The 27,178-nt window shown below is 36.8% G+C and overlaps 2 protein-coding genes and 1 pseudogene across 2 annotated transcripts; 1 reads left to right on the top strand and 2 right to left on the bottom strand.

Annotated features, from left to right (window-relative positions):
• Nucleotides 1-536: 536 nt before the first annotated feature.
• Nucleotides 537-1,144, bottom strand: LOC148209556 (uncharacterized; annotated as a pseudogene).
• Nucleotides 1,145-15,944: 14,800 nt separating this feature from the next.
• Nucleotides 15,945-27,151, top strand: LOC111024318 (Tetratricopeptide repeat (TPR)-like superfamily protein). Its single transcript, XM_022301969.2, has 2 exons — nucleotides 15,945-18,233; nucleotides 26,958-27,151. The coding sequence occupies exon 1, from the start codon at nucleotides 16,155-16,157 to the stop codon at nucleotides 18,207-18,209; it is 2,055 nt and encodes a 684-aa protein (XP_022157661.1). The 5' UTR covers nucleotides 15,945-16,154; the 3' UTR covers nucleotides 18,210-18,233; nucleotides 26,958-27,151.
• Nucleotides 23,438-25,774, bottom strand: LOC148209555 (uncharacterized). Its single transcript, XM_088126910.1, has 3 exons — nucleotides 25,682-25,774; nucleotides 25,427-25,582; nucleotides 23,438-25,261 (listed from the first exon to the last, which is right to left on the bottom strand). The coding sequence occupies exons 1-3, from the start codon at nucleotides 25,772-25,774 to the stop codon at nucleotides 23,438-23,440; spliced, it is 2,073 nt and encodes a 690-aa protein (XP_087983036.1).
• Nucleotides 27,152-27,178: the final 27 nt, after the last annotated feature.

Genomic DNA, 27,178 nt, shown 5'->3' with positions numbered 1-27,178 from the left:
AACAAAAAGTTGAATTTAGGAAAAAAAATCCTAAAAACCGTGAATTTAAGATTTAGCTAAAAATCTCCTACAAAGGTCGAGAACTTAAATTATCTTAATCCAATGAAATTGAACTTAATTCTTATTTAGCCAAAAATTAGAATTTCAAAATTATAAAATCCAAGAATTAAAGTTATCAGCTTAGGGAAAAATCCAAAGATACTATTTATCTCTTAAAATAAACGAGTCAGAGAACGCGGGGCGTTACATGAAAGTCTCAGCATCACTTGGCGGTCGGCTTCAAATGCAACCCTGCATAGATACACTTATGTGAGTAGTAGCACCTGAATCTACCCATCACATATGCATAGGTACAGAAGCTAGATTAATCTCAGAACAAACAAGGGAGAGAAACATACCCTTCTTCAATAGCCATGCAGAATATTTGACACACTGTTTTTCCATGTGCCCAGTCTTCTTACATAAGAAATAAGCAAGTCCTGAATCTTGTTTCTTTTCCTTTTTCTGCTTAGAAGATTCCGCAACATTATTCACTCTTAGGTAGAAGCCATGTGAACACTTTCTGTCTTCTCTTGCTGCATCCTCTCTTCCTCTTGAACATAGTGAGAGATTAGCTCATTCAGGGACCATTTATCCTTCTGAGTGTTGTAACTCACCCTGAAGTGGCTATACTCTACTGGAAGAGAGTTCAAAACCAAATGCACTAAAAAGTCTTCAGAAACTTCCAACTTCAGTGCCTTAAGATTTGTTGCAACATTTGACATTTGCATTATGTAATTCCCTTATGTTTCCTTTACCAACGTATCTTGAAGAGGTGAGTTTTACCATAAGGGTACTCGCCTCTGCCTTATCGTTTTTGGTAAAGTATTGCTCCATTTCCTTTAGAAAGTCTTTGGCATTCGTTCTCAACAATAGAGCCTCTAAATGTTTCTGGAATTGAGCGCTTCATGATCATTAGACACATGCGATTAGACCTATCTCACTTCTCAATTTCAACCTTATTAGGATTTTCCTCAGTTGAAGTAGGACGGTCTATCCTTAATGCAAGGTCTAAATCCATACACCCAAGAACTATCTGGATGTCTTCTTTCCAGTCCTTAAAATTAGCCTTGTTCAGTCTAGGAATGTTGTTGATTTGAGTGGACATATTATCAAAATTAGCAACCTTAACGGTATAAAGAACACATGCTCAATATAGTAAGTAATGTCACACAAATATATATAAATATTAATGACATTCTAAATAAACTTTATGAGGACAAGTGAGATACCTAATGAAACATCTACATTCTGGACAAAAATGTTAATTTGCTAGTGATACTCTCACTATAATAATAAAACATTAATAACTAATCCCTTTTAGATGATAACCTTCCTTTGGGCCGACTAAAAACTTCAAGGACACAACCTTATGTTATCCATATTTATTATTACATGTGTATTTGTTGTCGGCCCAAATTGCAAACTTCCTTTAGGCCGACACAATCCGCATAAGCAACAAATACACTACATTTAAGAACTTTAAATGCTCCAATTTATAAAATAGAGACAACTTTGGTAGCATATTTCACGCATCAAAAAATTTAAAGAAATTAGACAAATTGTGCTACCAATAAATTAAATATAAATTTATTCACCGTAATAGTCAACATTTAATTAGCACAATAAAAAAAATACTAAAAAACTGTCCTCCATACTTTTATGCCCAAAAATTTATTACATATTATAAATATGAAGAATACTTATAAAAATAAATCAGGAAAAGGAAAAAAAAAAGAAAAAAAATATCACTTTAGATTGCAATGGGCTATCTTTATGTGCTATGGTGTACAGCAGCCTCATGCGGCACTCTCGCAACCTTTTTTTTTTTTTTAAATTGAATCAATCCAGGTGGCGCAATCTTTAAAAAAAATTCTTTTTTTCTTTATTAAACTGAATCTTCACGTGGTGGTGGGTGACGCCATCTTTGATTTTTTTTTTTAAACAGTAACTGAATTGATTATAATACGATGGGGAGAACGTATATATCAAACTTCATCAAATCAATCAACAATAAATTTAGACGACTTTCAAATTAAATTATTCAAAATTGTCCAATAACTAATCAATCCAAATAGTTCTGTTTAATAATAAATTTGACTATAGGGAAAACCAACAAATTTATTCATAAACAAAAATCAAATATTTAGCAAACAACCATGCAAATTAGGCTCTTATACCACTTGTTAGATTGTGGTTTGGGTCTTCCTCAACTATGCAGCCTTAGACCAAAGATGGGCAATACTAATATGAGACTAAATAAGCATGGTATATTGAGACCATAACCCTGTATTTATAGGTTGATTCTAGGATTTCCATAATCCCCTAGAATCAACGGGTTGATACCACATATGGAAGTTTATGAGCCCTAATTAGACCAATTATTTTTCCCATGAATAGTAGTATATTTAATTTATCATAAATTGTTACTCGGAATTAATTTAATTAATTCCAACAAATAATCCTTCATTTTTTTGTTTTGGCTTTTTTTTCCTGAAAATGTAATTATTAATTTCTTCTTGCAATATATCGATTTATTTTCAATGCTGAAGGTTTTGTTGAATGTTACTCGACTGAAATTAATTGTAATATTCATTCCATGCTAAAAATTAATTAAATATAGTAAACACAACAAAGGATAAGAAAAAAAGTATATTAAACACAAAATCATACGTGTCAGATACATTTTAAAAAAAAAATAAATAAATAACTTGTAAAATTTACTTTCACAAAATTAGGTGGCCAAAAAAAATCGAAAATTTCAACAAGGACCAATATAATAAATAAAGAAAAAAAATGTAAAACTCAACTAATTAAGATACTTATCACCAATCAAAAGATGGTGAGTTCGAATCTTCATAACACATGTTATATTAAAAATATATATATATATATATAGCAAAGTTTTAGGATGCTAGATATAAAAAAGAATCTCTAAAAAAAATAATCTCCTGTTCTAAAAGAATATGAAAATATAATCTGTAATTATAATTTTATGTGTAGATGGTGTTATAGGTTTAACAAGATTAGAGTTTAAAATCAAATCAGATCAAATAAATATATTTGAGAATCTAAAGAATTTAAACATACAAAATAATAAAAAGATTTGAATTTATTAGAGTAACATATTAGGAAAGAATCTATAATATTTCAAAATGGTATAAAAGATTGTCAAAAAAAAAAAGTATAAAAGGAAAAAAAAACTATTCAAATAATTGAAAAGAATATATATGTAAATATTTGATAATTAATGATAGATTTGTAAATATTCTCTCTAAGGTAGTATACTTTTGACAATTTCTGAATTTGTTTTAAAAAATCATATCGTCCTCCTCTTATTGAGTATATTTTATTTCTTGCCATTAATATATTATTATGAATGCATGTTAATGTATTATATAAAGAGAATTTCAAAGGCTAAAATGGCGTATATGAAAGAGAAATAGTGAAAAAGATGACTTTGTACAAGTTTCTCGTGGCGTCTCTCACAACCATGACTTTGCTTTCTCTTCTAGTCTCCTCCGGTATGTACTTCCTATTTGTTTATTTTCTTTGTTTCTTTTGAATTCGATAGAAATGAGACGAAAAGTTATCAACTTTTTGGATAAGTAATATGTGTCTTATTTATCGAGTTATGTTCAAATTGTCTCTATTTTATTTGAAATAAGTCAGGATTGATTAACTTATATAAATTGTCGTTTTGACTTGATACATAGATGTGGAAGTGAAGGAAGCAATAGATCCATTTTGCTACGCAGTTTGTCCCGACACTAGTGAAGCTTCGGATTTAGAATGCTTACCATTATGTATTAGAAGGAGCTTTGGAAATGGAGGGTGCATGAAAAACCAAGGTGGTGTTGGAGAAATCTTATGTTGTTGTAATCCTTAGGTTATGTTATTTGAATTAGATTTCTATTTTCTATTTAAATAATTTGAATTTATGTCTTATTGTCTATTGGATACCTCGGTATTTTAATTATATTTTATTAGTAGAAACATTGAAATATGAATATTTTATATATCAAAGGTTTGATGAGGAATAAAAATCCATCTTTCTTTTCTAGTGCCATCCATAATTTCTAAGATTTTGTTCACATTTTCTCAAAATTTTTAATTGGTTCTGATCTTTCTGATCTCTCTTAAAAAATGTTGGTATTCTTCCCTCTTATAACCCTACAAATACAATCAATGTCAATTATGTATTTATGAAAGAACCATAACTTTTATTTTACATACATTAAAAAAAGAAGGAAAAAAAAAAGAAGAAAAAAAGAAGAAAAGAACTATTATTTTATCCTTTCACCATTCCTCTCTAATTATTTTTTGTTCTTTCTTTTTTATTGAATAAAGAAAATAGAAAAGTTTTGGTATCAATTTATATTCTTTTAACTTTAATATTATTTACAAAATATTATATCATTCATTTTGAGTTTATATATATATATATATATATATATATATATATATATATATATATTATTTATGATCCACTTTATAAGTAAAAGTTAGATAAAAAGCTTCAAATTTTCCTCAAAATGTGTACATAATTTTAAACAAGAAATACAAATACAGAAAGTTTAAACCAAAAATAGAAAATAGAAGATTATTATTTCCAACCGTATGTGTTAAAATAAAAAATATTTTACAAAAATAGAATAATAGGGCTTAAAGATAATTAATTAATCAATATGCATTTTGACATCAAGTTTTAGTTTGTACGTTTTCATGAAATGAGATTACACAAGGTAAAGAAATAAATCTATAAAAGAATTCCCCTCACTCTACGTTAGGGAATTATTTCTTTTTTACTTGGTAGTAAAATTATATACTTTTCATTTTTTTTTTCTTTTTGGAAGACAAACAAACACAACAAAACAAAGTAGGTACCAGCTAGCCCTGTCGAAGACTATCGACAGCATAAAGATGATCAGTGATCATCTCGTGACACTCAGATGCCATGGCCAACTGAGCAAGACGATAAGCAGTCGAATTCCCCTCTATTGACAAAGCTGAACAACTCCCAGACATTGTGATTGTGTAGAGGTTGCTTAGGGTACGTCTGGGAGTGATTTTGACATGGTCAAAAATCATTTTTGCAATTGTCAAAATCACTTTCATTTCCATTGATCATGTTTAGTAAATTAAAAAATTATTTTAGGAAAGTCTTAAATTGATTTTTAAAGTACGGACAGTTATTTTAGAAAATGAATTATAATTAAATCTATTTTTTCAAAATCACTAATTTTACCATCACCCCAAACACATCTCTAATGTGCAAAATTAGGACACAAGCTATTAAGACAGCTCATTAGTTACCTAATGTGGTTAGATATTTACTGTTATTAGTTACATTTGCTAAATTTAGTTTTTGTTAAATGAGTGAGTATTAACTAATAATTGATTTTTCTATTATTCATATTGTGATCATTATTGTGCATCGGATTCATTGAGAGTCTCTTTTAATGACGTCTCTCAGGATCCAAAATCAACTAAAATAGAATTGGTCATGTTAGAATCCATATAAATGAATTGAATTTATCCAACCCATTAGCTTAAGCTTTTGGATTGAGTGGTGGTTTATTCATTCTTAAGAGATCGATCGATTGAGTTATAAAAATGAAGAAATAAAAATCGTCGATTCTGATACCAAACCATGGTTTTTCTTTTTATTAGTACAACCGATGATCACTAGTTCTACAGGGTACTTCCAAAGAATCTCAAAAGAATTGAATTTGGTTTTCACATTTGTCCCTAAGTAAATATTTTATGTACTACAGAAAATAATAAATTTTAATTTTAAAAAAATAGACCAGATCAAAAAGGGATATTGATATTTACAAATATTACTTTTGCAAAGTCGATCACATTTTCTTAAAAAAAAAAAAGAAAGAAAAAGAAAGTAGATGGATGTAAATTGGAAATAAATTAGAAAATTGAAGGACGTAATTGTCAAAATAAAAAATATATGGTCTAATAAATAAAAAAGCACTTCTTTCTATAACCATTTTCTTAGAGAATTCATTACTAATTTAGATTGTGATTATAGTTTTTGAGTACAACATGTTCGGGTGGGGATCAAACTCACAACCTTTTGGTTGGAGGTTTATGTCGATTACCGCTTAGCTATGCTCACTTTGACGGATTGTCTTTAGAGTTTAGTATATAGATGTTTGAGTGTTTTTATTGACTTTTTTGCGGATGCGTAGATTCTCCGTGAATCAATCTTTCAGCCTCTTTCCCCAATTCCAAATCAGAACCAAAAGTGGCTCGTGGCTAATTTCATTACTCCTTCTATGAGTTGGAGGAAACTATAAAAAGATATGGTAGAGAACTGTTGGGTTTGTAAATAGAGAGTACAAACAAAGTCTCACATTGGCTAGAGAAGGAAATAATCATGGATATATAAAAGAGAACAATTATCTATATTGGTATGAGTCCTTTTGGATGGAACCCACTCAAGGTACCTTTGTCCTCAACGAGAAGTTGTGGATGCAGTGAAGATTTTCGCAATCCGAGAGGGAGTTCGTTTAGCTGAGAGATTGGAGTTGCAAAGCTAAAATAACACAAACAAGAAAAAAAACCCTAGCAACATACCACTGGAGAAGAGAACAAAATAAATAAAGTCAAAAAGGTAAACTCAACTATAATTAAGAGACTAAAAACAACAATTAAAACTAAATTAAATAGATGGTCTACACAAAGCGTGGTCTTTGAGTCTAGTTCCTTAAAAACGGTTCAATTGATCAATGATGATCTTCTAGGGCAAAACGAAATAAGTAGTTGGATTCGAGACATTAAGGATACGAATAACTCTTTCAAGTCAATTACGTACCTTCGTGTATGTGTGTAGAGAGACGAATGCAGTTGTCCACCGTATTGCAGGAGAGACGTTTATGCGAGATTTACCATTGCTATGGACAAATAACTTCCTCAATTGGTTTGTTCATCTTGGGAGTTGAGAAATTTTCATATATAGCCTTAATGGCGTCTTTCGATGTTTTAATGAAGCAATTTAAAAAAATCATATTGGTATAAAAACACTTTTGGAATAAAACTACGAACCAACTTTAGGAAAATCGTGAACCTCATTCATTTCAACACAATTAAATTTTTTTTATCGAAGGATCAGAAAATATATATATATATATATATATATATATATATATATATATATATATATATATATATATATGGGTCTGAACCTCCCTTCCATTCCATGGATAGATAGAGAGGGAGGATCGAGCTTTTTTTGGTTTTTTCGTGTTGTCAAAGAGTTTTTTTTTCTTTTGAAACAATGTTGTCAAAGAGTTTAACAATGAAAATAGATGGCGAGTGTCTAATTGAATTGATCGAGTTATGTAGGAACTGTTGGGATAAACACTCAACAAAATTATCCCCTCTGTGAACCTAATAGGAAATAGCAAGTAAAAATAATAATCCAAACAAGCACAGGACATAAATAATTTTAACGTGGAAAAAAACCCTCAATGGGAGTAAAAAACCACGGACCAAAGTCAAAATCTCCACTATAATCAATAATGGGTACACCAAGTTCTCCCTAGCAACAACTAGAGGCATACAATAATAATATCTTGAGACAATAAATCTCGGCAAACAAAGGGAATAAACAGGGGAAGAAAATTAGAAAGATCTCAATTAGAAAGTGGCACCAACTACCCACTATATCTTACTGTAGGCAGCTCTAAAAAATCTCCACTGTCCAGATTGAAGACCCTCGTGTTACGAACACGCTGTCAAGATTTCACCTCGACCGGACTACGGATCGACCTCCGATTGTGCAAAAAACATTACTGTACGGAATGAATTTCTTTTCCCTTTTTTCTTTTCTGTTTTCTTTCCTCGATCTGTGTGCATAGACTTTCCTTCTCTATCCTCAATTTTAAAATTGTTGGGCTTTCACACATGTGAAACATATCCAATAGGAACAAGTTCAAATCTACCGATCTGTTAGTATGCGTCAAAAGTACTTATAATAAAGTTTTCCCGTGATCCAATTTTTTGAACACTTCTAATTAATTGAATTATTACTTTTTTACAAATCTCAAGTCTTTTTCTCTTATTTATATTGAATATTAACTCTACAAGTTTCACCATGTGGAATAAATTATCAATTTTGATGTTTTATATTTGTCAACTACTAAATTAACTTATATTAAAGAAAAAAAAAGTAAATCATTTAACATTGAGCAATCTAAAAAGTTTTTAATATTGAATATTGAGAGGTTCTATCAAAAAGCAACAATCTTAATTTTTTAAGAATAATATGATTGATCCTTGAGCTATAGAAAATAAAATACGATGCAAAAGATCTCATTTTATTAAATGAAGTATACAAGTTAATAATTAGATAAACACTTGAATATTAATAATTACATTATTTAGATATCAGATTGATTTTTTATATTAGTATTTAAATCTGCTCATTGTTTAACATATACTGTTTCATGCAAAAATCTGCCACTGGAGGGCGACCCGGCTGGTCGTCCGCGAGGTCGTCAGGCTTCACTTGAGAGTAATTCGAATGTACCTACAAGGAGGTAAGTCACTCCAACGTCCAAGTTAGTATATAATTCGAGCTCAACAGATCAACGTCAGACAGATTTCGTACCTGAGCTAGCGGTGTGGTGGTGTATTTATAGCGGTCAATGGGGTAGTTAGCCGTCCCATTGGGGTTTTCCCTACTTGCGTTGGGCTGTCTCGAATGACCGTCAGTCCTGACTATTGACTGATCCATTCTCTATCACGCTAGGTGAGATTCAACGCTTTTCTTTTTCTACAAAGAACAAGTCGGTCCTTTTGACTTTGTTTGAACAGGTCGACTGTATGATGTTCGACTCCCAACATATATCAATAACTTTATCAATTTAAATTAATAATTATTAAAAGCACAATATGATTGGAAAAAGGGTGGAAGGGAAACAAATGTTGGATTTTGGAGTCTAATCATCAAAAATAGACTTATGGAAAGTCGAATAAAAATAGAAGACAAGTTCCTAATGCATCACAAATTCTTGTCCTTGGAGAAAAGGAAACTGTGTAATAGGATGTCTATTATCTTCAAAATATGACCCTTGAAAAGGAGATACAACTGAGTGAGAGGATGTAACAAGAGTTCAAGCAAAGATCATCAAAATTTTGGAACTTGAGATAAAAGAAAAAATGACAAGGTTTATCGTTTTCTTAGTGTAATCTTCATGGCATGGTTGAATGTGTAGAGTCTTATCGAATATAAGGTGTAGAGTCTAAATTTATAGTGTTTTTTCTCTCTACTTTTCTTCTATAATTTTTTTCCCCTAATCATAAGGCTTATTGGAAGAGATAATTTAGGATCCTCTAAAACTGTGGACGTCACATTAGGTAAACTATTTTGATATAAATAAAATAAATTATTTTGAATAAATTAACATTCAGTGTTTTATTGCTACTAAGCTACTAGATGTGTTTAAAACTATATAGGTATATAATGAACATTTATAAATGTTGGGTTTGTAAGGTGATTGCAAACAAAGTCCCACATTGGCTAGGGAAGGGAATGATCATGGGTATATAAGAGAGAACAATTATCTCCATTGGTATGAGACCTTTTGGGTGAAACCAAAAGCAAAGCCGTGAGGGCTATGCCCAAAGCGAACAATATCATACCATTGTGGAGTACCATCAAACCAGAAATCAGCCTTTACAGGGTATTTGCAGCAGACTCAAATTGAAGAATACCCTTCTCACTGGAATTCTCTCAACCCCTTTTCTCACATACCCGACCCTCAACTCACTCCCTCTGTTTGTTGCACTTACATAAAATTGCAGAGCCCACGTCAGTACAAATAAGGAAGTGACTACAAACATACAGATGCATGCATTTTCAAGTGTGCTAATTTTCTCCAACTTAATCAAACCTTCACTGAGTATATCCCTCAAAAAATGGTAGCGAACATCAATATGTTTTGTTCGCTCGTGGTATGTTTGATTCTTAGACAAATAAACAGCACTTTGGCTATCACAAAATACAATCACTGTACTATCAGTTTTCTTCAGCTCGTTCGTTATCTTTCTCAACCATAAAGCTTCCTTGATTGCCTCAGTAGCCGCCATGTATTCTGCCTCTGTAGTTGACAGGGTAACAACTGATTGAAGAGTTGACTTCCAACTTACAGTATTACTCAAATAAGTAAAAACTAACCCAGATAATGATCTTCTTCTGTCACAGTCTGTGGCATAGTCAGCATCCACATAGCCAACCAAATGATTTTCAGAATTATACTTACTTGTGTAAGTTAGCCCATATGAACGTGTCCCTTTTACATATCGCATAATCCATTTTACTGCCAACCAGTGTTGTTTCCCTGGGTTCGCCATGTATCGACTCACGACACTCATGCAATGTGCCAAATCTGGTCTTGTACATACCATTAAGTACATTAAACTGCCAACTGCACTTGCGTAAGGGACACTTGACATATTCTCCTTCTCTTTATCAGTTTGAGGTGATTGAAGCAAGGTTAGTTTAAGATGTTTTGCAAGGGGTACAGATACAGCCTTACATTGATCCATCTTGAACTTTTCCAACATTCTAGTTGCATAATGTTCTTGAGATAGTTTTAAGATTCCTGCTTCTCTATCTCTCAAAATATCGATTCCTAAAATCCGTTTGGCAGCACCCAGTTCCTTCATGTCAAAATTCTTTTTCAGCTGATTCTTCAACTTATCAATTTCCCGGATATCTCTACTGGCTATTAGCATATCATCTACGTATAAAACCAAGTAGATGGAAGCTCTACAATCAAAGTGTTTATAATAGACACAATGATCTAATTTACTCCTAGAGAATCCACAAGATAGTATGAAAGAATCGAACTTAAGATACCACTGCCTATTTGATTGTTTAAGGCCATAGAGTGATTTTTTCAAAAGGCATACCTTATTTTCTGATTCTTTGGTAATAAAACCTGTAGGTTGATGCATATAAATGGTTTCCTCCAAATCTCCATGTAAGAAGGCTGTTTTTACATCAAGTTGTTCTAACTCGAGGTCATATGCAACTGTAAGAGACATCAGAATCCTAATAGATGTATGTCGAACAATTGGTGAAAAAATCTCTGAATAATCAACTCCCTCAGTTTGTGTAAATCCCTTGGCAACCAATCTAGCTTTATATCTTATTGGTTCATTTGGATCTACTGTTTCTTTCAATTTGTAGATCCATTTACAACCAACTAATTTTTTATTTAATGGTCTATCTACCAGCTCCCAGGTACCATTTTTGTGCAATGACTCCATCTCTTCATTCATGGCTTTCAACCATTTTTCACTGTCAGAAGAATTTATTGCAGCAACATAATCCATGGGTTCATTATCTTAATGGTTAACTTCAGTATTCAGAGCATAATAAACCAAATCTGCATTTCCATATCTGGATGGGGGCCTAATTTCCCTCATCTGTCTATCTCTTGCAAGTCTATAATTTTGAAGATCAATGGGTTGTGGGTTAAGTGTTGAAGTTTGTGCATCATGGTCAGCAGCTCCACCATCATTGGTGTTCACACCAATGTTCTCAACTTCAGCATCTAAGTCTTCTTCACCTGAATTATCTAATCCATTCAAGTTATCAATTCCAGAATTATTAGGAATTGGAAGATCCAACTCCATTTCGAACGTGATTTTTCCTGGTGCTTCCACAGATGAGTTTCTTGAGACATTATTATTCATTGCAATTTTTGTCTCATCAAAAATAACATCTCTACTAATAAAACATCTTTCCTCACCTTTTTCTAAACACCACAATCTATAGCCCTTTACACCTTGGGGGTAGCCCAGAAATAGACACTTTTTAGCTCTATGGTCAAGCTTTCCTTCTTTAGAGTGAGCATAGGCTAAACACCTAAATATTCTTAAACCAGAAAGGTCAGGGGGACTTCCGGTCCACATTTCCATGGGAGTTTTATTGTTTATGGCCGAAGAAGGACACCTATTGATTAGGTATGCAGCCGTCACTACTGCCTCTCCCCAAAACCGTTTATTTAGGTTTGCATTAGACAAAAGACATCTAACTCTCTCAAGTAAGGTTCTGTTCATTCTTTCAGCAAGACCGTTCTCGTGTGGAGTTCCTCTCACAGTGAAGTGTCTTTCAATTCCTTCTTTAGAGCACATGTTTTTGAACTCTCGACTAAGGAATTCAAGCCCATTGTCTGTTCTCAAACATTTAAGCCTCTTACTTGTTTTCTTTTCAACTAAAACTCTCCACTCTTCAAATTTTCTAAAGGTTTCATCCTTTGTTTTGAGAGGATATACCCACACACGTCTTGAGTAATCATCAACAATGGAGAGGAAATACCTTGCTCCACCAAGTGTGGGTGTTTTTTCGAGGCCTCATAGGTCAGCATGTATATAATCTAAAATTGACTTAGATATATGCTTTCCTTTGCCAAAAGAGACCCTTGTTGCTTTGCCATATATACAATGTTCACAAGTTCCAAGTGATCCAATAGGTGAAGATCCAAGTAAACCTTGTTTCTTTAATTCAACAAGTCCTTTCTCACTTACATGCCCCATCCGTTTATGCCATAAATTGGCTTTATCCTGTTCATTCTGTGATGCCACAGCTGCTGTACCAAGGATAGTGGTTCCTTCAAGAACATATAGTCCACTAACCAACTTTCCTTTCAATTTTACCATTGCTCCTTTGATAACTTTCATGGTGCCTCTTTCTGTTTTACATGTATACCCAGCTTTATCAAACACTCCCAATGACAATAGACTTCTTTTCAAATCTGGGACATACCTTACATCTGAGAGAACTCTGGTTTGATTGTCAAACGTTTTGACTTGTATAGAACCAATCCCTTTTATACTGCATTCTTGATGGTTCCCCAATAAGACTTTTCCTTCTATAAGAGACTCAAAGTCTTGAAACCAGTGGCGGTTTGGTGTCATATGAAACAAACACCCAGAGTCAAGGATCCATTCTGAATCAAAAGATCCTTCAGAAACTGTTAGAACTTCCGCTGAGGCATATCCTTCAGTAATGTTTGCATTACTTGCCTCCTCTGGCTTCTTATTTTCTGATTTCCTTTTATTCTTCAGTTCTAAACAGTTTCTACGAATATGTCCCTCCTTGTGACAGTAGTAACATCTTTTTACTTTACCTTGAGACTTAGACCTTCCCCTGTTGACTTCTGATCTCCCTCTACTGCTGCTTGCTTTGAAATTTTTCTTATCTGATCTACCCCTAGTGAAATGTGCTTCACCCTCCTTTGAATTTGTCTTTTTCATTTCTAATTCTCGTGACCTTAGAGCATTGATAACAATATCAAGCGTCAAGCTATCCCTGCCATACTTAATAGCAGTTTTAACTTCATTATACGATTCCGGAAGTGAATTTAAGAGAATTATAGCTTTATTCTCATCCTCAAGTTTCTCACCAATATTAACCATATCAATGATAATTCTATTAAATTCATCAAGATTCTGCTCTAAATCCTTAGTCACATCCATCTTGAATCCAAAGAACTTTTCCTTAAGGTACAACTTATTAGAAAGAGATTTTGTAAGATAAATTTTATCTAATTTAGACCATACCTCTTTTGCCGTAGATTGTTCATTAACTTTCCTCAAAACATTGTCTGCCAGGTAGAGAATTATCGAGCTGTAGGCGATTTCCTTCGTTTCCTTAAATTGTTTATCAGTCATATCCTCGGGCTTATCATCAGACTGATCGAGGGCTATTGCAACCTTCTGCTGTACAAGGAGCGCCTTCATTTTCTTCTTCCATAAGGAGAAACCTCCTTTGCCGTCGAATTTATCTACCTCAAACTTAGCTGCCATCACAGACAATTCTGATAATCTCTTATTTCAACGTTCGCGTGAGATTTCTAGGCTCTGATACCACTTTGTAATTCAAAATCGTTTCAACAATGAACAAAATGACCAAATCCAATCAGATTTCAGAAACACTCACATTCAAAGCAGTAAAGCAAAATTAAAACAATAAGAGAAGAATGAGAGAGTAAGAACAACAAACAATTTATAGTGGTTCGATCCAAAATTTGATCTACATCCACTGAGTCACTTCCATTGATATTTGTTTCAGCAAGGTCTCTATTACAATAAATGATCTAATTTAAGAGTGGCAAATTAACTAGTATATAAGACATGGATAGGGTTGAAGGAGTTATATCCTGATGACACTGTTGATACGGTTTGTTGATGTTGAATTTTGCTAAACTGAATTGATTGGCCTACTACACAAGGAGTGACCTGGACAGAGGGAACAAATACTCTAGCTCAAGTAAGTAGGGGTTTGAGCTATGATAGGTCATGGTCAGACATAGTTGCGTACCTGCGTCTGAAGTATGATGTCGAAGGGGGGACCAGTCTGTTGAGAACGCTTCAACAGGAGGTTGGGGCGGTTACGGACTGTTGGGCCTGAGGTCGGTTGTTCGGCTTGAAGTCGATATCCTCAAGTTGGTTGAAGAGAACTTAAATGATTTTCCAGTTCGTTTGACCTTTAGCTCAGTCCTAGAAATAGATCAGTCCTTTCCCTTGGGTTGATTAAGCAGATTTGGCCTTCCCGAGCTAAGCTAATTTGTCATGTTGAATTTTACCCTCCAAAACGGTTCACTTTGTAATTGTTACAAATGAGCCTATTTGGATCATATATGTGGTGACATGTGAGTGTAGGTATCATATACAATGAGAGATTGCATAATACTAGATCGTGATATATCTTACAGTTTCTCGTAAGATTGTTAAAGAAAATGTTGACACGTCACAAGGATGATCATATGCTTATTTCATCTTAATCTTGAGTGTGATATGAACTCTTGCCTATGTGAGTGTGTTATTTGATTCATGTGGGTGATGGTGACACGAACGTACCAATAAACGTTCTGTTTTGGGGGAAAACATTCAAGTGAGGAGCTGGAAACATTTCTACACAAAATAGAGTTCTCAACTGCTCAATAGTGGCAGATGCAAAGTGGCATTTCAGCTTATTGAATATGTATATTCCTAAAGTGTTGGTTGGGGTTTGTATAATAGGGTACCCGTCTTCTTGATACCCTAAGAAGAATTTTAGGGTGATGAGATCATATAAGACTATTGATGGAGCAATAGGTGAAATTAGGGACAAAACAGTAATTTGGTTTAGATTGAACCATGGATTACTTTGTGAATGATCAAATAAACGATTATGGTTATATCGACATAACTCATCTATAATGCATAAGATTGTAGCTCTTGGTCTATAGGACACCACCTTGAGTTTGTGATGAGATTGATCCACAAAGTCTAGCTCAATGACCCGATAGTAAATACTAAGTTGAGAGAAAATTAAATAATATTGAAGATTTAATTTAGCTCTTAATAATAAATTAGATGTACAATTATTATTATTTTATTTTATTAATGAAGGATGTCATTATAAATTAAATACTATTAGAATCTCAATCCTTGAAACAATAGACATAAATGAAAAATATTTATTTTCAGACATTTTATATTATGGGTCTAAAACGGAGTAATTGTTATAAAATAAAATAAAATAAAATATATATATAATACACACACCTTTTAACTTAAAAAAAAAAAAAAACTCAACAAAAATATTTATTTTCAGACAATTTTATATTATGGATCTAAAACGGAGTAATTGTTATAAAAGAATATAATATATATATATATAATAAGACACCTTTTAACTTTAAAGAAAAAATTTAAAAATAAATAACCCTCAACAAAAATTATTTGAAATGACGCAAAATTGAAATCATTCAAATTTATGTGATACCAAAAGAATTCATTCTAAATACAAATTTGAGATCACTCGAAATTCTTGGTAAACAAACAAACCAAAAAGTTGGCTTTAATCCGAAAGCCTGGATGAGTGTACTAATGGGCCGGGCCTAAGTTTATGAATCTTGGGCTTGCCACATCAGCTTCCGCCGAGCCCAGGCCATAAGATGAAGTGGCAGCCACTGGAATTTCAACTGGATTGAACTGAATATCTCCATTGCCGGCGCCGGAGATGGAGCTGGGAAGAAATCTCTGCTTCCTCTTCTCTCCACTGCTCAAAATTATGAACTAAAATCCTCTTAATCGAAATGCGTAGCTCTTCAATCTCATCTTCTTCAATGCAATTAGAATCAACTTCACCCTTTTCTTCCGCCATCCCCTTGTTTCTTCTGGGAACCAGAAATCACGCCCCAATACGCCTCAACAAGATCAAACGAAAGCCCACAACTCCAATTATAATCCTCAGAGCCTCAGCTTCTTCGAAATCAAAAGATGTATGGAGAAGAAGAACCCCGTCTGGAGATTCAACGGCATCGCCATTTCCCCAAAAGTACCAACGCAGCGCGAGAAGGCAGCGAGAGCCCCCGCATTTGGACCACAGCGTCGACATGGACGAGCTTTTATCGTCAATTGGGCAGACGAAGAACGAACAGGAGCTGTACTCGGTGCTGTCCCCGTATAAAGGGCGCCAGCTTTCGATCCGGTTCATGGTATCGCTTCTGTCGCGCGAACCGGACTGGCAACGGTCGCTCGCGATTCTTGATTGGGTCAACGAAGAGGCTCTTTACACGCCCTCGGTGTTCGCTTACAATGTTGTTATCCGCAATGTACTGCGCGCGAAGCAGTGGGAGATTGCACACGGCCTGTTCGACGAAATGCGCCAGAGAGCTCTTGCGGCTGATAGGTATACTTATTCCACTCTCATCACTTGTTTTGGGAAAGAGGGGTTGTTTGATGCTGCCCTCTATTGGCTTCAGCAAATGGAGCAAGATCGGGTCTCAGGGGACCTTGTTTTGTACAGTAATTTGATTGAGCTTTCTCGTAAACTCTGTGATTATTCAAAGGCCATTTCCATTTTTTCAAGATTAAAGAGATCCGGGATTACTCCAGATATTGTAGCCTATAATTCCATGATAAATGTGTTTGGAAAAGCTAAGCTTTTCAGAGAGGCTCGTTTTTTGTTGAAGGAGATGAGGGCTGTGGGTGTTGTGCCGGATACTGTTAGCTACTCGACTTTACTCAGTATGTTTGTTGAGAATGAGAAGTTTTTGGAGGCTCTGTCTGTGTATTCTGAGATGATGGAGGTCAACTGCCCGCTTGATCTTACTACTTGTAATGTTATGATTGATGTTTATGGTCAGCTGGATATGGTGAAGGAGGCTGACCGGCTGTTTTGGAGCATGAGGAAGATGGGAATTGAGCCGAATGTTGTGAGTTATAATACCATTTTGAGGGTTTATGGTGAGGCTGAGCTTTTCGGGGAAGCGATACACCTTTTCCGCTTGATGCAGAGGAAGGAGATTGAGCAGAATGTGGTGACATATAACACCATGATCAAGATATATGGGAAGTCTCTGGAGCATGAAAAGGCAACGAATCTTGTGCAAGAGATGCAAAATAGAGGGATTGAACCGAACGCGATTACATACTCGACAATAATTTCGATATGGGGGAAAGCAGGAAAGTTGGAGAGAGCTGCAATGCTGTTTCAGAAGCTGAGAAGCTCTGGGGCTGAGATTGATCAGGTTCTTTACCAGACCATGATTGTGGCCTATGAGAGGGCAGGCTTGGTTGCTCACGCCAAGCGTTTGCTTCACGAGCTGAAGCAACCAGACAACATTCCGAGGAAGACAGCAATTACCATTCTCGCTAGAGCTGGTCGAATCGAAGAAGCGACATGGGTTTTTCGACAGGCGTTCGATGCAGGAGAGTTGAAGGACATATCCATTTTTGGGTGCATGATTGATCTGTTTTCGAGGAACAAGAAGCACAAAAATGTTGTGGAGGTATTTGAGAAGATGAGAAGTGTGGGACATTTCCCCAACTCTAATGTCATTGCCCTTGTCCTAAATGCTTATGGGAAGTTGAGGGATTTTGACAAGGCTGATGCTGTGTACATGGAGATGCAGGAAGAGGGCTGTGTTTTTTCCGACGAAGTACACTTCCAGATGCTCGGTCTCTACGGCGCAAGAAAGGATTACAAGAGATTGGACTCGTTGTTCGAAAGGCTCGACTCTGATCCCAATATAAATAAGAAGGAATTGCATCTCGTTGTTGCGAGCATTTACGAAAGGGCTAACAGACTTAACGATGCATCTCGGATTATGAGCAGGATGAACGAAATGGCAATCTCGAGATCATGACTCTGCATTCTACATTCCTGTACAGTATGTTTTACTAACACATTAATGAATTCTTTACTTCTTGAACATCATTGTATAATATGTATATTGCCACACCAAAAAAAAAAAAAAAAAAAAACCACCCTGGTCAATGATGCAAAGTTGCTGCTGCTTGAAAACTCTTAGACATTTATTGCTCAAGATCTCAACCAACTAAAGTATCTGAAATCCATTTTTGTGTATCATAAATGGGGTTTTAAATTTTGATGGACATTTCTCATATGTCCATAAGTTCAAGACATAAACGGGGAATTGACATTTTCATAATATCCTAGAAAAATCAACAAAATATCATTAATGTAGATTAATTAAAAAACCCACTTATTTAAAAAGGATAAAATTGTTTATTTGTCAATTTAAATATTTTTTATGTTTTTAAAAATATCATCGATATCGACATTTTACTAATATTTTCATTTATATTAAGATTTCAACATTTTCATCGGAATCAAAATTTAAGACATGGATGATATCAAGACAATTTTGTGGAACATTGATGTATTTTATTACAAAGAGTTTACTATTTGTACAATTCTAAAAGCATGTTTACTCCTTATCTAAAAAAAATTGGATATTTACTCGTATGTATAATTTTTAAACCTTACCATTAATGATTATTTTTAAACTTTAAAATAATTTTACAATGCTAGAGAGTATTAACTAGTCTTAATAGCAGCCTAGTTAGATTCGTTAAGACATCTATTTCTTATAAAAATATCGTGTTTAGTCTTTGAGCTTGAGAATAAATGTCTAATCAATGTCGAGATTTCTCCTCACCGACTACCGGAACGAAGGAGGATTCAAGGGAAATTGGGGTTTTTGACCCCACCAATAGATCAAATTGGATAAATGAACCCCTTTTAAAAAAACCTAATTTTTTACCCCACCTCTACTTAATTTTGAACCTCTCCCCAAGCCAATTTACCATGGTACCCTCATGTTTAAAAATGAAGGGAACTCCCTCCAAGTAAATAAGTAAAATCATAAACCCCATCTCGGACGTTTCCTGGCCCAACGAAAATTTTCACCTTTTCTCGAACGTTTCATTTGTCCTAAAGCCCTAAAACCCATCCCGGATTGAACGTTATCTCGGACAAAGGACGTTGGACGATTCATCCATCCCGGACCTTACGAAGTTATCTCGGACGTTTCTCTTCCATTGTTTCGCCCTACGAAGCCATCGATCGCAATGTTAGTGGTCGGGTAGATTATAACAAATTTTTTAGAAACGTTTGTTGTTCTGATTTCATTATTGGCGCTATCTGAAGCAGCCATGTAGATCTAGGGTCATTTTCATGTTGTGCTTGCAGGACTGAGAAATTTGGGGAAAAAATCAATCTCTGATGCAACCCCGTATTCAATCCCAGATGATTTTGGTCTGGGATAGAGTCTGGGATTGAATCCGGGATCGAATTCGAAGTGGCTGCATAAGCCTTCCATCCCAGACCTTATCCCGGACCATTTCGCCTCCGGGATGAAAGGCAGAAAATGAAACCATATTCTCTGCCTTTCATCCCGGAACGAAACGGTCCGGGATAAGGTCCGGGATGGAAGGCAGAATGCATTATGTTTGGAAAGCCTTCCATCACGAACCTTATCCCGGACCGTTTCGTTCCGGGATGAAAGGCGAATTTTTTTTTTTAAGTTGGTCTGCACTGAACGTTTTTTTTAATTTCCTTGCATTAGCCTTTATGTAATTTTTTTTTTTACCTTTGTATAGGTCATATAATGGATTTGAGACTAATTCTAAACTGTGATGACTGGTTTCCGACCACGTTGATCAACCTTGCCCATGTAGATAAAACCACTTCTAGGCTGAAGGGTAGGTTAACCCTAACCCAGTTAGACATGTTTAGGCAAACGTGTTTCAGTCCCATTTTGGACATGGACGTAGTTTTTAATGATCCATTAATACATCATCTATTGTTGAGAGAGGTTGAAGAGCCTAGGCAGGACATCATTAGTTTCGACCTGTTTGGGAAAAGGGTCTCCTTTGGTAAGCGGGAGTTTGACCTAATCATCAGCCTCTGTCATAGGATGATTAGGGTAGATAACGATATTCCTGGCCGACGACTTCGAGCATGTTACTTTAAGGATAGTGTCAGGGTTAAGTGTAGTGAGTTAGAGAAGATTTTTATGGAGGCAGTTTTTGACGATGATGAGGATGCTGTCAAGGTTGGCATAGTTTACTTCGTCGAGCTTGCCATGATGGGGAAGGAGAGGAAGCAGTTAATAGGTACGACCCTTTTAGGGGTTGTGGATAGGTGGGAGCTGTTCTGCAATCACGACTGGAGTTCGTTGATTTTCGAAAGAACACTTTGGAGCCTGAAGAATGCCCTGAAGGATAAACTACCAGCGTACCAACAGAAGGCGAGAAATGACCCCACACACCAAGAGACTTATAGTCTCTACGGGTTCCATACGCATTTCAGGTTAGCGAGCTTTAAGTCAACTATATAATCGTATATATTATTTAAATGCATTATTTATTTGACTTCACTGGATTTTAGGTATGGGTTACGAGATGATATCGACGTTGAGTCTGCGCGTAGCCACGAGGCTGAGCGACGACACCATTCCTCGACTCCTTAGGTGGTCGTGCACTTATTCTCGTGGGTTTCTTACTCTGTAGAGAGACGTGTTCGATAACACGATGGTAAGTAATTATCTTGACCCCGTGCGATTCAAATTTATTTTTTCATTTGGGTCTAATCATAAGTTTTTTGCAGTCCAAGGTTAAGGAATACTTGGTTTCGACTAATGCTGAGGCAGAACACATGGTCCGTATCATGCGTCCACCGGAAGCTCGCACTATACCTGCCCCGCCGGCTGTACTTGACCCGCCTGCAGTACCTGACCCGGCTGTTGTAACTGCCCCGGCTGCAGTACGTAACCCGCCTGCAGATTTGGAAAGGGGTACTGAGGAAAGAAGGGTGAAGGACAAAGGAAAGAACATCATAGAGGATCCGGTAGAAGAGGCCGAGACATTGGACGATGATGCATTACAGGGTCCTGCATTAGACGATGTTGGACCCAGTGGAAATGGCAGCGAAGCCCTACAGAAGAGGTCGAAACGGAAAAAATTCAAAAATAAGATCAGTAGACGGTTGAAGAGGCTCGATGACTGAGTTGGTGCTATCGAGGCCACACTGACTGGATTCGAGGCCACACTGACTGGCTTCGGGGTCGCCCTGAAAGGTATCCAGAGATATCTTAAGAAAATGTCGAAGGTACGCATTTTATATGTATATAACATTAGGTATGCTTAGTTATTAATTATGATTAGTTGGGTCCGAGATAACGCTCATTGGTCCGTACTTTTCGTGCAGGGTAAATTCTCTGATCCGACCAAATATTTTGGACGTGGGGGTGGGCCCGATGATGATGATCCATCAGATCAAAGGCCTGATGAGGCCCCAACACGAGGTCCGAAGAGTATGGACGAGGACCGGAGGCTGGAAGAGGTCCCTAAGACTGACGAGTATCGGACCATGGACGATAATCCGAAGAGTATGGACGAGGATCCGAAGAATATGGACGAGGATCCGATGTTTATGGTTGAAGACCAGGGTACGATAACGGAGCGGGACGATGCATCGGATGCTTACCCTGATCGTCCTGTTGGTTTGTTTCAGGTAAGTCCTATTTCTATAACGCTAGTATACGTTTGTGCTTCCATATACCAATATAATTAATATTGGTTGTATATTAGGACGCCACTGTTGGAATGCAAGAGCCGGACGTTGCGTCAGATACGCGACCCGTCAGCCGACGCGTTAGGCGTCCCTATAAGGACTGGGCACCGGACGCAGTCATTAAGGTAAACTGTCATTACATATACATATTAGCTGTCAGCTGTCATTACACGAACTCACATGTGTATTGTGTTTTAGGTTGAACCTTACCTTGACCAGGACGAATATGACCTTCAGCAGGCCCCAATTGGGCATGGGCTACGCAAGAGGCATTACTCGTGGAAGCTGAAGGATATATACACACCAACCGGTCAGCGTGGGATCACCGTGGATAGATACGACCCAGTATGTCCCATTCCACCGCAGTTGGACGATAAGTTCCAGAGATGGATGGATGACCCGAAGACGGACAGAAGATTGCGGTCCACTGCAACTGGTTTCCAAAAGAAGGAATGATATCGCGATCTATTGAACCCTAGTGTTGAATTGAAGGACGAAGTAAGTACATGTTACTATATTCGTAGTACTATATTCGTCAATATGTTTGATTACATCAATGTGAATTGGTTAAATGTAACAGGTACTTGATGGTCTCGTCCTGTTTACAGCGAAAAAGTTGGAGAAGTGTCTCCATCTATGTCGCAAGAAGTTTGCGATAGGCGACGTACTTCTTTCGGTAATTACTTTTTACTTCTTCCGGTTCGAACTAATAAATGCTGTTTTGAACAATTCTTTAACTAATGAATTACTTTTTAACTGCTATACAGACTCTGCTGAATCGGACAGACGGTCCACTAGGATCAACTACCCCTGGCGCGAAGAGAATACAATCTGGCGATATGTCCACGGTAGGCAGTCGGACCACAATGTGCCCTAGAGTGATGCAGACATCGTGTACACCCCCATGAACGTAGGCGGGAACCACTGGGTGATGCTCGACATCGACCTTGTACAGGGCGACATAACCGTATGGGATTCACTCCAAACGGTCACTCCACTGGATGAACTTGAGAAGGAGTTGAAGCCCATGTGTACAATCCTACCTACGCTGCTGCATCATGGCGGGATATTTTCAGTTCGACCCGACTTGCCAATGGTGTCGTGGAGGGTACGTCGGGTTCGCGTACCACAGCAGAGTAGTGCGGCTGATTGCGAGATTTTCTGTGTCGGGTATTTCGAGTACGATGCCACCGGGTCAAATATGGACACTTTAACCAAAGATAATATTGTATATTTTAGGCGTCAGTACGCTGTACAGATGTGGGCGCGTCGTCCCATTTTTTGAATAGTATGCATTTTCGATATTTTTTCTATGTCATGGTTCATTATTCTAGCATCATACATGAATGACACATTCAAATACAGTCTCCCATTAATAATGATAATAATAATATAACACATAGGGTTACCAATGCATGCATGCATGGTTGGTTGCTTGGGGTACACGTTACCATACAAATTTATGAAAAAACAAGTTACCAATATATCATACATTCACGCTGTGTTAAGGGGTTCATTACATGTTTTGCGATTGTGCCCCGATGTACCACACCGACCGCACTTACGTGTTTGGCGCACCTCGCCCGTGAAAGGAATCCTAACTGTCAGCCTCCTGCCAACTCTAGGAACCATATCTGTTGCTTCTACCGGTGTATCGACAAAATCTGGAGAACTGTTCCACGTTGAGACGTGGCCAATTGGAAATATTGGTTCTGCATAAGCCATTACCCAGGAGTTCGTCGTGTATGCCTCGTCACACAGAGTGTACGGATTTATGTTTCGCATCATTGCCCCGGCAATAGCATGAGAGCATGAAATTTTAAAATAATCAAACTCCCGACAACTACATGTCCTAGAGTTGAAATCAACAATCCCGTCAAGGTTACCATCACGTACCTGGACATGAAACTGGTCGATGTTCACTACAACGTGTCTCCTGGCATTGTCCGAGTATTCAGCAAGCTTATTTTCTGCGTAGTCGGACAATGTGGTTGATCGGGAAGAGGCAAGCGTCTGTCGATCGTAGAACCAAGTCTGTAACAGACCTCTGATATGGTCCAATAACGCAGTTACTGGCAACCTACGCGCGTGTCTAAAGAGGGCATTCACGGACTCCGCATTATTACTGGTCATCTGTATGTACCTCAATTTTGTTTGGAAACAACGAGCCCAACGCTCCTTTTCAATGTCATCCAGATACTCCCTCACACCAGGGTACGCACCAAGTTGAGCCCAGATTGAGTTGAAATAAGACTCTCGATATGCTTTCGCAACTTTTAAAAATAGTTCATCGAGTGCCTTTGCATCGACTTTAAATTTTGCTAACAAGTTCATCTTAATATGTTGTATACAAAAGCAATGAAATGCAGTGGGAAGTACCTTGTCAATTGCCTTACAAATGGTGTGATGTCTATCGGAAACGAAAACCAAATTGTTCACTACGCCGAGCGCACCTTTTAATTGAGTCATAAACCATACCCATGATGCTACAGTCTCACCGTCGACAATAGCAAATGCAACAGGGTAAATCTGGTTATTCGCATCCGCACCAGAAGCTGTTAACAATACCCCTCTGAACTTCCCTTTTAGGTGGGCCCCGTCGACAACCAACACTGGTCGAATACAAGCCAGAAACCCTCTAATCGATTGACCCAAAGCCATAAAGACATATTTGAAATATTTTTCATCTTTGAGTTCCAATTCGAAAATAGTACCTTGGTTCATGATTTTTAATGCTTCACCATAAGCTGGTAGTAGACCGTATGACGATGCTGGATCCCCTCTAATAAGTCGAAGTGCTTCTTCACTGGACCACCAAGCTTTGTCATAACTTAAATTCACACCATACTTCTTCCTCATGTCTTGTATTATGTCCTTCGGTCTATACATGCAGGAGACGTCTGTAAACTTCGCTTGGACAAGATGTCCGACCACCCAACTCTTGGCTTGCCTATGATCCTGTTTCAAAACTCCACCGTTGCATGTATGGATGCTATAGTATTTTTTTATCTTGAACAGATTGCAGTCCCTCAACTTTGTAGCTCGAAGTCTCCAGGTGCAACTAGTATCAACGCAGCATAGTATATATAGTTCCGGTGTCGACTTTTTTACTTTAAACTGAAAATTCAGCCGCATTGCAACTAAATGCATTCTCAAACTCAACTCCTTCTTCGTATCAAATACTTCGCTCACCTTAACATCATTTGTTCCAGAAGACTGTACTATGAGTTGCAAATTCTCATCATTAGGCTGTCTAGTGAGACCATCACACCCCATTTGTTGGACCGCTGCTTCATCCTTACGAATCTCAGCATGTACCTATTCCACATCGGGCTCAAACTCTTCATCAAGTGCATCGTCATAGTCATCATTCACAAATTCTGCTTCATAGTCTCCTTCTTCTGACCCTCCCAACGGGTCTTATGATTCATCACTTTCATCTTGATTATCATTCCATAATCCCAGCACATTCCAATCACATACCCTGTCATCTCCTAGGTTACATGGAACAACATCTGATTCCAATGGTGTTAAACCCGCTATATCATGACCTAAATGCCCGTAAAAGGGGTGTGGTTGTTGGGAAGAAGAGGGGTTCGATGATGAGGAATGAAATGAATGTATCGAATCTGTGGGTCTCTGGAATGGGGGAATACAAGCTGTGGGCATACAACTCGATGACACGTTTTGGCCTACATGATATGGGAAAGAAGGCATGTACGTTTCATTCTCATGTACCTGCTTTAGCGTAGTAGATATGTATATAGGCAATTCAGAAACATCTTCACCAGTTAAAAAAAAATTCAGGTCATCGTCATCAGTTATCTCCATTACACAAACTTTAGTTTTAAAATGATATACGCGTCTAATTATAATATCGAACTGAAGGGGGTTTATATTACTCAATCTATACACGTGACCTAGAAATTCTCTGTACGTGGTTGTACTATCCACTGTCAATCCTCTCGTGCGACCACCAACGTAATCTTTTTCACTATTGTTCCATTCTCCACCAAATGTTATGAAAACACGAGGCATCCTGCAAATAGATAAAATCAAGTGGGATAAGAATATTGTCCAAAAAAAAGTGGTAAAAAAATAACAAAATACATGTCATCCCGGACCGTCCCGGACCAGTCTTGGTCCGAGACATATCCCGAACCGGTCTTGGTCCGAGACATATCCCGGACCACAGTGCTTCGAGATTGGTCCGGGATGTATCCCGGTTCACTCCCGAACCATCTTTCGATCCGGGATTGAACATGATTTGTCCGGGATTGAATCTCGAAGCTTCAATCTCGGAACAATACTTGGTCCGGGATACTGACTGCATTTCTTTTCTTTTTCCAAGAAGCCAAGTGAAAATGTATGAATGGAAAATATTTCAAATCATTTCAGAAATTTTTATGTTAACGTACCTCTAACTCTTCAAATGTGAAAATGTGGGGACAACGATTTTAGATAGTGTGGGGACAATGATCAAACACGTGGCAATGTTTCTTTCCCGGATTTTAAAAAACGTGATCTGTGAGGAGTTTGGATGGTGTGAAAATTTTAGATTGTTTCAAACTCAAAACATAAGTAAAATATGAGGTTAAAAGTTTGGTGAAATGGTTGGGTGGAAGTTAATGGGAAAGTTATCGTATCATAAATAAGGGTATATTTGTCTTTTCACTAAAGGTGAGTTCAAAATTAAGTAGAGGTGTTGTCAAAAATTAGGTTTTTTTAAAAGGGATTCATTTATCCAATTTGAACTATTGGTGGGGTCAAAAACCCCAGTTTTCCAGGATTCAAGGAGCCTCCCCTCTCCATAAGTTTATTGTCCGTCAAGTATCTGAAAAAGCCAGTAGGTCAAAATGGAGAGGTAATAATGAGCAATTGGTAAAATTCCACCAAAATTCAACCTCATTAACTTATATTGTCAAAATTTTCAATATCTTGCTGATAATTTTTTTTTTATTCTCTCTTTGTGAAATTTAGTGCAAAATGAGATTTTTTATCCTCTTTGTTCCAGTCGCCGAACAGGGGAGAGCTCCCTCTCTCTCCCTCGTTCCACTCTCTCCAGCGAGGGCGACGGTGCGACAGTTGGCGGTGGACGAGGACGATCAACAGCTAAGCAGCAATGTTTCATGGGAGAAGGGAGGAGGGGGAGGAAGAAAAAGGGAAAATAAAACTCCACATATGATATAAAAGGTTAAAAATATTATTTTGGTCCATAAACTTTGAGTTTTAGTT

This window comes from Momordica charantia (genome assembly GCF_013281855.1).
Source record: "Momordica charantia cultivar OHB3-1 chromosome 8 unlocalized genomic scaffold, Mcharantia_2.0 BLBB01000008.1, whole genome shotgun sequence".
In the NCBI taxonomy this organism is placed as follows: domain Eukaryota; kingdom Viridiplantae; phylum Streptophyta; class Magnoliopsida; order Cucurbitales; family Cucurbitaceae; genus Momordica; species Momordica charantia.
This window is presented reverse-complemented; position numbering and strand designations above follow the sequence as displayed.

Excerpts from the sequence above, each read along its gene's own strand:
- LOC148209555 (XM_088126910.1), bottom strand. The coding sequence starts at position 25,774 with ATGGAGATAACTGATGACGATGACCTGAATTTTTTTTTAACTGGTGAA. Across the intron at positions 25,583-25,681 it reads TATCTACTACGCTAAAGCAG|AGACCCACAGATTCGATACA; the intron begins GTACATGAGAAT and ends CCCCCATTCCAG. Across the intron at positions 25,262-25,426 it reads GTAACCTAGGAGATGACAGG|GTACATGCTGAGATTCGTAA; the intron begins GTATGTGATTGG and ends GATGTGGAATAG.
- LOC111024318 (XM_022301969.2), top strand. The coding sequence starts at position 16,155 with ATGCGTAGCTCTTCAATCTCATCTTCTTCAATGCAATTAGAATCAACT.